Consider the following 15,215-nt stretch of genomic DNA (forward strand, 5'->3'; position numbering starts at 1 on the left):
AAGGAAATATCCATCATATGACAAACAAATTTCTCTCAGTTTGTTATTAGCTGTCTTTTAAAAAAATATTTTTCAAAAACACGAAAAAACATTAAAAAATTCTTTAAAAATACCTACAGTATCCCTATCATCATTTTAATATTTGATAAGTATATGTTTTGTGGTCTTCTATTGAAAATTGGAATTAACTGTGGGTGTATAGAGCCACCTTAAAAAAATTTAAAGTCCATCTAATAAAACTGATATTGTGTTAAAAATGCATGTCGGTACATGTAGCAGAGTCGAATAACGTCCTCAATCCCAAAATTTTACAAAAATCAATAACAGAAACATTTTCGACTTCTCTACACTTCATTCAAAGAACCCCCCCCCCCCCCTTCCACCCCTTCCCCACGATAAATTAAAGTCCAGGATTTTGTACATCATTGAAAGCTTCTTTTTCAATAAAAATAGATCACGTAAATTTACTTACCTTGTCATAGGTCATATTCAAAAGTGCTTTGTTTAAAACGATTTGGAGTGTGCACACAAGTACTACTCTGAAGTGGATATTAAAAAGGTTCTGATAAACTTGTCGTTTTGGAAATGAGGATTTCAAACAATCTGTTTGAATACCCATTGGTATTGCGCCCAGTTGTTAGCAGTCTTATCTTTATATTCATACGAAGCAGATTTTATTATAATAAAACTTTTACGTGAAAAAATAAAACAAAATAAACAATAAAATTTGCCGTGGCCTCAACTCAACATTCAGGTATATTGACGACGCGTTATCAATCAGCAATTGCTACTGCCATATTCACGTCGCCTCGAGATACCCCAGTGAGCTTGAAATAAAAAATACCACAGAGTCAGTGTAATCTGTTTGTGTCATCTGTTTTACTTGAAAGGGACATTAACGTTAACCTAACAACAAAACTGTATGATAAACGTGATGACTAATTTTTCTATAGTCTAATTTCCTTACTTATGTAACAATATACCTTCATCACCTGCATATGGATTTTTTGTCTCTCAGTTTACACGATACGCATGGGCATGCTCAACATATTCGAGGCAAGATACTGATAATCTTTCCTCCTGGAAACAGTTATATTTCACAGGAAAAGGTCAAATTTCCCTCCCAAATTGTTACATGTATACCACCATCGCGTGCAATAATTATGCATACATGTATTAATGACGTCCGGTTCAAAATTTAGATAAGCAAACGTTAACAGTTCCTTGAGAATAAAACAAATCAGTGCAGCGTCAGCTATTCAGAGGACGTTACTTAATTTGTTCATTTTGAAGGAAAACAAATATCATTTTGTGAATCTACTGTCGATCGCTTTTATAGTCTTTACGTTAAAAGATAACGGTCACAAAACATTACACATTGAATTTTAAAATATGAAGATGTATTAATTAAATGCACTTTATAATGCGGTAAATATGTTCTTTGACTGATTTTTTTAAAATGTTATATATTAACACATATTACACGTTTTTCAGGGTGAATACCAGGAAATCTGTTGCTTGGTGACGGTATAGTCTTCAGAATTGGGCGACATAACACATCAGGGCTTTAATGTATCCTCGGATGAATATGCTGGTATGTCGCCACCGAAGCCATGTAACATGTGTTTAATATTTGCCAGTTAGATCCCTGTGTTATCTTAAAAAAATATGTAGCTGGAGCGCTTGATATACATATATATTTAATGCGAATTCCGTTATCCCACGGGACTATGATATCGGTACGTTTCCGAGCTTGCTTGATATAAAAATATACAACTACTATCTTTTCAGTTTTATATTCCTTGTTTGGAGTTTAATCTCTCTCTCTCTCTCGCTCTCGCGCTCTTTCTCTCTCTCTCTCTCTTTCTCTCTCTCTCTCTCTCTTAAATGTAAAATTCCGTAGAGAGATTATGAATTTGTGTATGCTTGAGTATAAAAGGAACCATTCATACCACATGTTTTGTTCATTGTTTTTCTTTTTGTGGTAGTTTCTAAAAATAAATTTTTGTAAGTAATTCTAAACATACTACACCACATCACATAAAGCTTCTTTTAAACTGCACATTTTTCTACAACCTGTTTGATTTACTTTCATTATTATTTGTCATCAAAAACATTTTATTTCGTCATTTCATGCATAGTTTCATTGCATTTGTGACAAAATTACATTCCTTCAGCAAAATGAACATTTGTCAATAGTCTTTGTGAAGTATTGATGTACAGTGTCTGAATATCAGGCTATGTACTGATAGTAGAGTGATAAATATCCTGATTTACTCATTTTGTTTAAGCAGAAGTGGCTACATTGCATTTATTTATTTTCCTGTCCGTAAAAACAGCGTCTTTGAGTATTTAAATTGTGTACTTTTCATGAGTCGGTTTATTCCAAATTTATTGACAAATACCCTAAGGTGAAATAACTTCGCAGTAACTGCCATCACTTTTCAGAATGCCCCTGTTGAAATGTTCAAAATAATAAATATCCTCTTTTCTATTACATACTCTTTAAACACATATATGCTTTACTCTTTGCTTCTAAAAGTATTGTTGAAACTCAGCTATATTCGTTTCATTTTGCGCTCTGCCGGTGCTAGTCTCTCTTTTCCATTGGTCAAAGAAGTCGTCAATGTAAACAACACTGAAAAAGAGAATTACTATAAATATATTAGGACTAAACAGTATGTTGGACCGTTTTAGTTAAAAAGACATATCTCCCTTTATGTTGCTGTCTAAGTTTGACGGTCGCCGTTTAAAGAAAGGCCATTCTAGTTGGAGGAAAAACAATTTTAAATTGTTGCGCTTTATAACATAATGTTCAAAAGGATATCTCCGTTCCCATCGATTAAACAGATGACTAGAATAATTGTCTTGAAGAAAACTTTTTTTAGGTAAAGTTATTAAATGCAGGTCCACGGATTTGTTAACTTTCAGGGATATTTTAATCCAAAGCCTATACTTTATCATTCAGTCTTAGCTGTCAAAGAGTTTTCCATAATATTAGATAAATGTTGATGACTTTTTGTATTTTAAAGTTGTTTTGTACTTGTTTCTGTAACTGTGTTTTTTTGTGTGTGTTTTTTTGCAGGCATTTTCAAAAACGATGATAAATGCAGTTCTTCTATTCACCTTACCATCGATCGCATTTACGTATGGTACGTTTAGAATGCTTATAAAGTTTTACATACACAAACTGGGGAGCCGTTAAATGTGGTAGTTATTGAGATAAAAACAAGCAAAGATTATTTCAGAATTGCCTTGAGACATTCTATGACATTCGAAGGGTTCATATTTAAAATAATTTAACCTTATTAAATCAACCATTGTATTTTGATTAAATGACTTATTAGTATCTTAACACGGCACAAATAGTGGCTATTATGTTACTGTATCAAAAAATACGTTCTCCTAAAAGGAAGCAACGAAATATCTAACATACGGTACCGGTCAGATCCAACATAACACCAAAGTAAACCCCAACTAAACCCCGGGTTTACTTTCTGGGTTTACTTTGGGTTTATTCTGGGTTTACTTTTTGACAGTTTGGATCCACTGTGTGTTTACTTTGGGTTTACTCGAAAATTGCTTTTGAAGTCAACTGTACGCACTGAAGTGTGAAGAAGACCTGTATTTTATCTTACCATCTTACTGCCTGTAATCCCTGCCACTTGTATATTCCGAATACACATGTAGCGTGTGTTTTCAAAGGTTAACTTCTTATCGGGGTTAACTCTGTGTCCTTTCTGGGTTTACTTTCGGTTTGCACGGGGTTTACTCTGGGTTCACTGTAGGAAACCTGGAGTAAACCCAGAGTAAAACCAGAGAGTAAACCCGGGGTTTAGTTGGGGTTTATTTTCTATTAGGTCGGGTCTGATCGGTACTGTATATATTTTCGTCCTTTTTCTCTATCGACACATAAATGTGTCCGGTGTCACCCGAGTCGGCTGTATCAACTTAAATAGGTATTGTAAAGTTAAACCGCCGATGGAATTTATTAAAATAAATGCATTGCAAATAGTATAGTGCTAGTTATTCTTCATTCCTATTCTGTTAAGATGTACTGTAATATTTAATGCTCGTTGTTGTACAAACTGCAGCCTATGGCCTAACCATTGGTTGGTCATAAAGAGGCAGATTAGGTCATAGTTAGCTATGCAGCGAGATCGGCCTCCCGCTTTTATTGCAGATTGTATTGACGTCCAAACGTACATAACCCTTACTTTTTGGTGTAAACGACTTTCAGGACTTCCTAAATGTATAATTACCGTTTAATACAACGGAATTCTGATGAGTTTTAAGTCATTGACAATTTTTTAGTTACAGTCTATGCAATATTCGTCTGGTAGGGGTTAGCCTTTAGATATGACCTATGAAATGTCTGCTTTAAGAAATGTGGTTTTTTTCTCAGAAAACATTGCTTTAAACAAGAAAGCTTGCCAGACACATCCATACATAAATCGACACATCCCTGCGGCGACTGTGGACGCGTCAAATGCGGTTGATGGATTAAAAACAGATTTCTCTTTTTTTGGACAACAGTGCAGTGTGTCTGCAGAGAAACAACTTGAAGCTCTGTGGCGTGTTGACCTTGGAGCCATATTGGGCATTCATCACATCACAATATATTACAGAACAGACCATGTACCTTGGGGTAAGAATCAAATGCTGTTTTGTGTAACGTTAACATAACAGGTGGTGTTTTAGGGGTATGACTAGTTTTCTCTCCCTTAATTGTGCAAATTTTATATTTCTTTGTTATGTACCTATAGCTTGGGAACAGTGTTTGTAAAGAATCTCATTTTTCTCTTGATTTGTTCCTTTGGATTTCCACTACTAACAACATGACACCCTCACAAGGGGTATGCCAAACAGTGCTTTACCTAAAAAAATGAAAAGAATTCTACAATGATAGGTCACTTGGTACATCAGTATTTGGTTATCCAATGCATTGCATTTAAATAATGACATATTATTAACATATTTTTTTACATACTTTTCAAAGGCCCAGAGAATGGTTTTGTCAACAGATTTCTGGGATTCTCTGTTTACATATCGAACACCACAAACAAAGAAAATGGAGTTCTCTGTTTTAAGGACTACTACTTTACCCAAGTTACAATTCCACCCGTAATAACATTGAACTGTTCTCGCCACGGTAGATACGTCATCTACTATAACAACAGGAAGTCAAGATATCTACCACCCTACTACTCGCAATATGCTTTCAACGATCTGTGCGAATTTGAAGTATATGGTGCGTTTTATTAGACAATAAAAAATAAATTATCATGGCATATGGAAAAGAATATAGAAATACGAAAAGAAGCAATTTCTTGATTCAACTGTCGGTCTTTATATTAATGTGTGCCTGATTAGACTTTTTATTATTATTAACGACCATGCAATGAATGACGCCATCAATAGCTTTAAGCTGAATAAAAGACAGACAAAACTTCTTTCATTGATCTTTTGCTGTAAAATTATGTATTCAAACTGTTTAAAGCAAAATGTCTGATAAGTCATCGTTTATTCCATAGGATGTTCTAACCCTGAATATTTCGGTGAAAGATGTAACCTGCCCTGTCCAACTAGATGTAAAAACCGTCGTTGTCATATAGAAACGGGTAAATGTTTTGGATGTAAAGATGGATATCATGGTTCGACATGCAACATTCGTAAGTACTGCTGGTTGAGATCCATGCAGAGCATTATCAGTTTCATCATGCAATTAGCATACCAGTAATTTAGTAATTTTTACATAATCTTTTGTTTAAAAAATATTTTCCCATAGAAAATACACTGAATTGGGTGAAAATGAAAGGGGTGGGGTTTCACACTGACACATATTGTTTTCCTTGATGCGTTTTAGCTCATCTGGAAAGTGCTTCCAAATCGCATTTCGATCTACTAATCCGGATGATTTCGTAAACTTTATCATATACAATTTCTTTAATAGGACACTTCCTTATAAGTCCGTGTAGATTGAACTCCTCTACATGTTTAGTCAGTGTAATTGATTAGATAAATCGGAAATATACTCAAAATGATTTCTTCCATTATCATATAACAAATACCTTTTTAAAATGATCTTTCTTTATCTGACCTTAACATCAGACCAATAGCCCAAATGCACATTTTTTTTTCTTTATTAGTACTGCTTTTATGGCTTCCGTAAATGATAAGTAGTTTTCTATTTTATTTCTGAACAAAAATGAAATTCAAATTATTGTAAGTGTCTTCCTAACACCTGAGGTGAATGAATAAAGCTTCTTCGTTTTGGAAAAAAACACACTGCGATATTTTCATTTTAATTTTCTTCTGGTTTCACTCAAGAAATAAATAACAAAGCTAAAAATGTCATCGGGATATTAATTTAGTTGCTAAGTGATCAAATATTCCGAGAAGTCTCTATATGAACTTGGTTGGTACATGTACGTGATCAAATCTTCTTAGAGACCCCGTCGGGTTTTTCAAGATATACTAACCAAGTGCATATTCAGGGGATTTTTTTAAACTTTGCAATCAATTACTTATATTTACGTATTAAAAAGAAAATCACTAATTATAAGTTTTTTGATGGTCAATTTTTTTTTTCATTCGGTATTTGAATAACTCAAAGTACTAATTTTGACCCTAAAATTAAGAAACCTACATAATAAATAGTAAATACCGATATATGTTTATACAGGGTGAAATTCTAAATCCCTGTTTGAACATTTGATGAAAGGTTATTATTGTTAGAAACAATCAACACGATAGTGAATGTGACCAAAAAAAAGTTTTGTGTTAATCACATTGACAACAAATCAACATGTAAATATATATTTGTAATATATATCATTATATACACATCACGGTTTGTTCTATAGCTTATCGAAGAGTTTTGTGTGTTTATCTAAATACATTGATGTATGCCCAGCCTTACAATGAGCACCAAATATATCATTGGCGTACAAGATACTATGACAATCGAACAACAACGACAAATATGTATGGAAAACAATAACTATACAGAACACTTAAGGTGTAAAAATAATTTTCAATTTTCTAAGAAAGAATATCGTTTATACAAATGTATATGATACAATGTTTTAATAAAATGACGAAACACCATGCAATAAATAACACATAAGAAACACATGCGTATACTTTCCATAAACTATTAATTATTTTGTGTGGGTATGAAGTGGTTTAATTATCATGGATGATTAAGCACATACTAAAGCAGATTTATATTACTTAGTAACTCATTATAACAGTTTGTATTGTACATGCTTATTTGCAGAATGTGGTTCCAACACGTATGGACCCGGATGTTCAGAGAAATGTGGACAATGTTTGAATGGAGAACAGTGTGACCATGTCAATGGGGCTTGTTTCAAAGGGTGTGAGGCGGGGTATTATTCAACTATGTGTAAAATCGGTAAACACAACAACACAATATACATTGTTGTATCCTAGCAATACATTTATTGATTTACTTGAGCTTGCATTAGCTTGCAAAGCAGAAAGGAAGTAAAGCACTTACGATTATAGTTAAAAACAAAATACAAATATTACAAGTAAAACTAGGTGTAAAAACGATAAACACAACAACACAATATACATTGTTGTATCAGAATGTATCTTATCAATAAAGTTATTGAATTACTTGTAATGCAAAAAGAAAGTAGAAACCCTTACGATTATAGACAACACTTTCATTGAAAAAAAGAGGCAATTTCTTTAAAAAAAAAAAAAAACTTTTCTAAATGTACTTTCTCAATTAAAAAATGGGTATTACAATAGTTATCAAAAACTTTAATGAATTTTTTTTTTCAATTGCTTTTGTATGATATTTTACTAAAGAATTCTTAACAAGTTAGTATAAAATTACATTGTTTCAACTATAAAAGCTTTGAAAAAAAAATCTGTTGTAAAAATTGTATACATATTTTCAGTGGATACAGGTCTTTATTCATTTTGTTTTCCTTTTGGGATTCATTTAGAATGTCCTTCAAAGTCATACGGAAAAAACTGTTTGCAAACCTGCAGTGAAAAATGTTACACCTCCAGGACATGTGACAGAAAGACCGGTGCATGTGATGGTGGTTGCGTAGAGGGCTGGAAACCTCCTCTGTGTGATGCAGGTATTTGTAATACCGTTATTATTATAATGATTCTTATTTTAAGCAATTATTTTTGGAACAAATATATGTTCGTGTTTAAAATGAAACGGATTTATAATTTTCAATTGTGCATTAATTTCATTGTAATTAGTCTTAAGATATGTTTTCCTATATAAATGTATGCATATATAAATATGCAGTGCCAGCATATTCGTCCTGCCAACAAATTATAACAGTTATCTAATAGTTGATTATGAAACTATTCTTGGTGTTGAATTTCTGTGTGTTTAATTACTGCATAAATAACAAATTATTTACCATCTTTTTTACATCGCAATACTTGTTTGATAAAGGGTATGATATAAAAAATAAGTCTATCTATTCAGTTATCTACGTATCAGATGTATATTTCACACTGTTCAATATACTAAATCTAACCGTCACCTTTAGCTGTCAAAATTTATCATCACGTTGGGCTTCAGTTCCTTACCTAAGGTAATTAGTTAAAGATAAAGTTTTTATGTAGAATATTGCAAGGGTTGATTTAACGCTTTTCAAGCTCCGATTAAGTTTTGTTCATAGGTGGAAATTGCGATTAACGACAAAATAGTGAAATTAAAACTCTTTTCATTTCATTGAAAAATGATATTTGTAGTGATAACATATCCTTAATACTTTTGATTTAGATGAATCCAATGCTTGATAAGAAGTGTCATTTTTGGCACAGTATGTCACGGTTTGTCAATTGAAGTTTCTATATAACAGCAGTTTGAAATTAAATGCAATATACAATAATAATTTAATTTTAGTTGTAACGCGGTATTTGATAAGAGAGAAAATTAAATTTAATTGGTATAAACTGATTCGCACGTCACAAGTCTCGTCACAATGCACCAACGTCAAAAACGTATTAATCCGCTGACGTTACGTTTGAATTTTGAACGGATTGATATCATTTTTAAAAGTAAAACGCACTTAATTTGTACAGTAAATTAAAAAAAAAAAGAAAAATAAATGAACTCAATATCTACCAAAGTTATACTCATATAACCTGTATTGGAGGAATTTACGCTTTTTTTAGAATCCGCTTCGCGGATTATTAAGCTTAAACTGTCCCAACACAGAACATACTAATATAACTTGGGTAGCCATTGAGTTCATCTCTCAAAATAATTATTTGGGGGAAACAGTTCAAAGTACATGTAAACAGTATGTTGCTTGCTTCACACATTTCCAATTTTAATCAAAGGGCTAATAAGGTACTGAGAAAAAAATTATATAATATTATCATTCTAATCAAAAACTGTATAAAATGTATTTCATTAAACTAAACTAAACAGTACTGAAAATATAAATATATCATACAATTTTATTATAAGAAGAAAATATTAGAAAACATTATCATTCTAATTAAAAACTGTATAAAATGTATTTCATTGAACTGAATTAAACAGTTTGTTTCTTATTCTAGAATGCGATGCCTTCAGTTTTGGAAGAAATTGCAAGAAATCGTGCGGTCACTGTCAATATGGAGAGCCTTGTAACAAGAAAACTGGACAGTGTCCCTCAAGATGTGCTTCTGGCTATGAAGGAAATTACTGTGACAAACGTAAATAGTAACATTACTAAAAGTATATGCGGAAAGGCATTCATATATATATATATATATATATATATATATATATATATATATATATATATATATATATATATATATATAATTAAAAGTCAACAAATTAGATTAAGATGTATTACTGTTAACACCCTTATATAGAGTGATCTTAATGAAAACAAAATTTGATTATTATATGCTAATAATTATATCAGAATTGTGTTGGAAAATACCATCATATATATGTTTTGATAGGAATATAATGTGTTTAAAATATACATGCAGCATGTGACCATACATTCTATGGACCTGACTGCAACTTGACTTGCAGCACTACCTGTGTTAACCAATCGTGTAACGCTACGAACGGAAAGTGTCTAAAGGTACAATATTGAAGTCCAGTGACATACTTAAAGTACAATTTCGAGTTATACAAATATGTAATTGTTTTACTTATCTAATTATTTAAAAAAAGCCCACCTTAGTACAATGAGTTTTAGTGAGTTTTTTTCATCGATCCAAGTCAAATTAGTTTCATCAATAAATCACCAGTTCGATTTGATAATAATTCAAGTAAAATTGATCACCAATCAATGTGATATTTAAGTGTTATTAACGTAAGTCGGTATGATCAATAATAATTAAAAAGATATACGTTTACATAAAAAAATATAAAAATGCTTCTGTTGTCTCACATGGGATATAGCTGTTGCGAGGAATGCATGCTACTGTGGATAACTGCTAGAATGTTAAAGAAAGAAACTTTCAACCAATTTCTGATTTTGTTTTTTTTTCAGAATGTGTGTTCCATTGCTTTAAATGATGATAGTAGATGTATAATGTATAACTTCTTATAATGTCCTTTCTTTCTTCGTTGTTTTTTCTTTGCTTTTTTTAAAACAAAGTTATTTTTACGATATATAATTTATATAAGCTTTTATACACTATACATGTAGTTCCTGATAATAAAACATGGTATAGGAGTCAGTCTGACACTATTACACGACATTTTTCCGATACATGGGCATTCAAGGAAAACATAAATCCTCTTCAAACTCATTATTTATAATGATGTACATTTCATTGGAATTTGTTTTCTACCATCATAAAACTTTGAGAATATTTCAGATCATGTTTTACATATACGGTTAAAAATAAACTAAATACAATGATTTTTTCCAACACTGTAGGAAAAAGCTCAAGCCAATGAAGAAAAAAGACACAATTCGTCTGTTGCCATTGGTGTGTGCTTTGGAATCGTGGTTGTTTTTGCAACAGCTGTTGTTGTTATCATTGTGTATAAAAGGTAAGTTTTTTGGAATGAATTGTTGTTGATATTTTCTGTTGTTATAGTTGTTGCGTTATTGCTGTAAGTATACTTGTTTCTTATGTGTTTGTTTTGTTTTCTATTTCTTTTCCTTTTTCCTTCAAAAGGTGTTTTTGAATCAAAAATTTTTAATAATAACACAATTTAGTACAATTGCATCACACATAGAACATTAATCATATTTTTATTTTAGACTTTTTAATAATTAACAAAAAAAGTATTTAATTACTTAATTTTCAGATTTTTTGAGCACTTTAAAGTTTCTGAACTATCATAATGATGATGATATTTTCGTATAAATGCATTTTGAATTATCAGACTTATGATGTTATTGCTACTAAAAATTTGTTTCAGTGTTTCGTCATTGTGTTATATATATAAATGCAGTCACAAAGTATAGGTTTTCGACCAATCTTTATATCTTTACATTTCAATATAGAAAAAGACGACAGGATCAGAATCAGCTTCCCCCACACAAACCTAAAAGATGTAAGTGTTAAAATTGAGATCAGTTTTCTTTTCTATATCTAGGGAATAAGGAATCATTCTTTGAGTATAATGAGGTGATATTTTGGTCGGGGATGTGATCAAATCCAAAAAAGCCGGAAGCCATCGTACGATTAAATATTTAAATATATGAATAAGCAAATCCTTCTGGCGCCTCAATTTGGTGTCATTTGAAGTAATGGGTAATATAGTACAACATCGATTCGTAATGTTATCACAGGCAAAGACAAATGAAAATTCGTGAATATATAATTTGTTTATAAAATTACTAAATTAACAGAGTTTTAAATGTAATTAAAAATAAAAGTTGTATTCGCTAATATTTTTCATGTCTGAGTATATGAGAAGACAAGAACATTGTTGATGTTGAAACTGCAAATTAATAGAGTTACAAAGTGTAAAACTGTAGTTTTTCGTAAACATTCTTTTTGAAAACAATTTTTATGTATCTTTTTTTAATCTAATATCGAAAAACAAATGCCTGATTGCAATCGAGTTTATTTTTTTATTTTCTTTGCTAGGTATGCAGTACGAAAATACTGATTTGCATTTATCAAATCTCAACAAAAACAAGCAAGGTGCCGAAAGCTCAGCAAGAACTGAAACGGATAAAGCCTATGTTGACTTGCCTCCTGATGTTGACATCGACGAGAAAATCCACCAAGAGAATCCTTATGGGGATATGTATGTTAATGAGCTTTATTGCCCCGACTTCTTAACAAAGGACATCGGTTCTGTCATTATGAAAAAGAAAAAGGCTGAAAATGATGGATTCAAAAGAGAGTATGCTGTAAGTTTTTCAAACAGTCATGCTTATATCTAGTAAGTAGTTTATGATATGTTGTCATAATTTGTTAAATAGTTGCTTAAATGTCTACAGTAAATATAGTAAGTTACACAATGTTGTTAATAAAAAGTGTCCTTTGTGACACAATAGGAATAATGACAGATGATATCGGACTTGTTTGTTTTTTGTTTTTGTTTTAATTTTCATCGTAAAGGTTGTCGTTTTTTAGTCTCTACCATACGGTGAAAGATACCCATGTGACATCGGGAAACTCAACGTCAACGTTCCCAAAAACAGATTTAAGGCGACTTTTCCCTGTAAGTAATTGTAAAACAAAATTTCTAAAAACTTAGCCATAGAATACATGTACCTAGTATACTTATAATCTAAAAGCTCCTGATTGGTCAATATGGTAAACATTTTTTTTTCAGTTATGTATCTGTTTTCCTGATTGATTCTATTTCATGGTGTGACATTTTTATACATTAAAAATTAAATAACAAATTGAATAACTTGATAAAAAAAACTGAACTCTGAAAATTAAAAAAAATGAATATCACTGATCCTTCTATCATTATAATTGTCATTTTTTAATCAATTTAGATGATCATTCAAGAGTGATTCTAAGGAGGAATGCAGGATCAGCTGACGATTATATAAACGCTAATTACCTTGATGTAAGCATACATGTACTTTTTATTTTATTTTTTTGTTATTTTAAAGATAAATCAGTACGTATTGTGAGTAATTCAAATTGAGCAGTTGTCATCAACGCATGGCATAGTTTGTCCCAATTATAAATATATATATATATATTTTTTATAGGGAAATGAACGCAAAAACGAATACATTGCATCACAAGGTAAAACATGCATTAATTATGCATTGTATTGATAATAGGGATAATTATAAAAATTAGCAGCTGTCAGTATTTTCCGCTCTCTTAAAGACAGTACCGACCTAACGAAACGTAAACTCCAACAAAACACTGTGTTTACTTTTGGGGGTCTACTCTGGGTTTACTCCGGGCTGACTAGAGTGGACCCACAGTAAACTCAGGGTAAACCCAAAGTAAACCCAGAGTGAACATAGAGAGTAAACCTCAGTCAAAAGTATACCCCTGAAAACAGACGCTACATGTGTATTTGCAATAAATACAGGCGGTGAGATAGAAGACGGGTCTGCTTCACACTGCCGTGCGTATGTAACAGATACACTTATTGCCTCCGCTCTGGCATGCCAATCCAGCACTCTACCGATCGAGCTATAGGGTTAACCCGCTAGCCAGAGCTAGTAGGAATGCCATATACCTTGACTCTACCACATTGTCCCCCTCCAGGAAAAGAGGCGTACCGACTCTCCTGGAGTGCCAATGCCGGTGGGGCGAAGTTCTGGAAACAATCTCTCTCACCCGCCAGAGAATACCCAGGTCCCAACGTGGACGCCAAATGTAAAAAAGACACTTATTGCCTCTGCTGGAGTTTGAACCCGGGTCCTCTGGCATGCCAAACCAGCACTCTACCGATCGAGCTAAAGGGTTAACCCACTAGCCAGAGCTAGTAGGAATGCCATATACCTGACTCTAATACACGTACACTGGACGCCAAAAGCAAAATCCAAGTAAACCCAAAGTAAACCTCGAGTGGACTCAACGTAAAACCCTAGTGGACGCAAATTTTCAAAAAGTACACCCAGAGAATACCCCTATGAACCTGGGGTTAAGTTGGGGTCTGCTCTTATGTTAGGTTGGGTACTGTTTGAATTGTCTTTTCATTTTACTAATCGAGCAAATGTTATTTAAATTACAGGACCCAAGGAAAGTACTTTGGCCGATTTCTGGGAAATGGTTTGCCAAGATAAAGTCAAGCAAATAATCATGTTAACAAATCTAAGGGAGGGAAGAAAGGTGCTAAAACATGATAAATTAATGTTAGAATGGTCTATTTTTCAACTCTATTTTTCTCTTGGCTCTTAAAAATTGATTGATTAAATTGATAATAAACCACAAGAAAAATATATACATTTTGGAAGTAATTTGTGTTTTCCAAATTAATCCACCATATCTTAAGATAATTTGTTTTCTTCAAAAGAGGTACTGTGGAATCATTAAAATTCGTGGGGGCCAATTTTCGTGGATTGCCTAAATTTTACAGGTTCGTGGGGAGGTAATTTCGTGTATTTTCTTATACCTACAAAAGGGAATATGACTTTAAAGCCCTAATTTATTAATTCGGGGAGGATGTTAATTCGTAGATGAGAGGTAACCACGAATTCCACAAAAATTGAGCCAACACGAAATCTAATGATTCCACATTATATGTGAATTCTGCCAATAAGGAAATTAGTTGAAATGGTCATGTTACTATTTACATTTGAATCAGCATGAACAACTTCAGTTTACTTTTGATATTTTTTTAAGAAGTATTTTACTTTGTTTAGTTGAAATGTCATCAATATTGGCCGAACCTTGGTAATAAAGAAACATATGGCACGGTCTCTGTCAAATCGATGCAGGAAAAACACTATGCCTTTTATATTGTCAGAAAATTACAAGTGTTTCATAAACCGGTAAGTCCTTGTCTTTTGCACTACTTTTCATTTTTTCATTAAAATAATCAAATAATTAAATGCATTAAAATGATGTCATTTCTTTCACAGTCTAGAAATGCAGTTTGATCGACAATGTCATTAAATTTTCATTTGATTGATATTAAAACTCAGTGGTTGCTATAAACCTCATATGTACTTGTCATTAACCATTAATTGATACATATTTTAGGATACATTGACAAAGTATACTTGAAAAAGTCAATATTTCATGTCACATGTTTTCTGCAAATGTAATTTGATGTAGCATGTCATCTAATGGAACATAAA

General features: G+C 32.1%; 2 protein-coding genes across 2 annotated transcripts in view; both read left to right on the forward strand.

Moving 5' to 3' along the window:
* LOC105342635 (cell death abnormality protein 1) overlaps positions 1-15,215 on the forward strand; it is a 93,209-nt gene that overhangs the window by 50,525 nt on the left and 27,469 nt on the right. The gene's annotated exons all lie outside the window — the stretch shown is intronic.
* On the forward strand, positions 1,456-15,204 carry LOC136273533 (uncharacterized). The gene is made up of 17 exons (XM_066078090.1): positions 1,456-1,594; positions 3,086-3,152; positions 4,406-4,648; positions 5,000-5,251; positions 7,283-7,420; positions 7,986-8,126; positions 9,577-9,714; positions 10,003-10,100; positions 10,908-11,023; positions 11,484-11,533; positions 12,073-12,341; positions 12,568-12,655; positions 12,942-13,015; positions 13,164-13,200; positions 14,147-14,244; positions 14,778-14,906; positions 15,193-15,204. Exons 1-17 carry the CDS (start codon positions 1,571-1,573, stop codon positions 15,202-15,204), a joined length of 1,974 nt encoding a protein of 657 aa, XP_065934162.1. The 5' UTR covers positions 1,456-1,570.

Source organism: Magallana gigas, chromosome 1 (genome assembly GCF_963853765.1).
Source record: "Magallana gigas chromosome 1, xbMagGiga1.1, whole genome shotgun sequence".
Lineage (NCBI taxonomy): Eukaryota > Metazoa > Mollusca > Bivalvia > Ostreida > Ostreidae > Magallana > Magallana gigas.

What these genes read in the sequence shown, in the direction of transcription:
- LOC136273533 (XM_066078090.1), top strand. Translation starts at nt 1,571, where the DNA reads ATGTATCCTCGGATGAATATGCTG. An exon ending in AACAGACCATGTACCTTGGG is followed by an intron (nt 4,649 to 4,999) that starts GTAAGAATCAAA and finishes TACTTTTCAAAG; the next exon opens with GCCCAGAGAATGGTTTTGTC. An exon ending in CGAATACATTGCATCACAAG is followed by an intron (nt 13,201 to 14,146) that starts GTAAAACATGCA and finishes TTTAAATTACAG; the next exon opens with GACCCAAGGAAAGTACTTTG.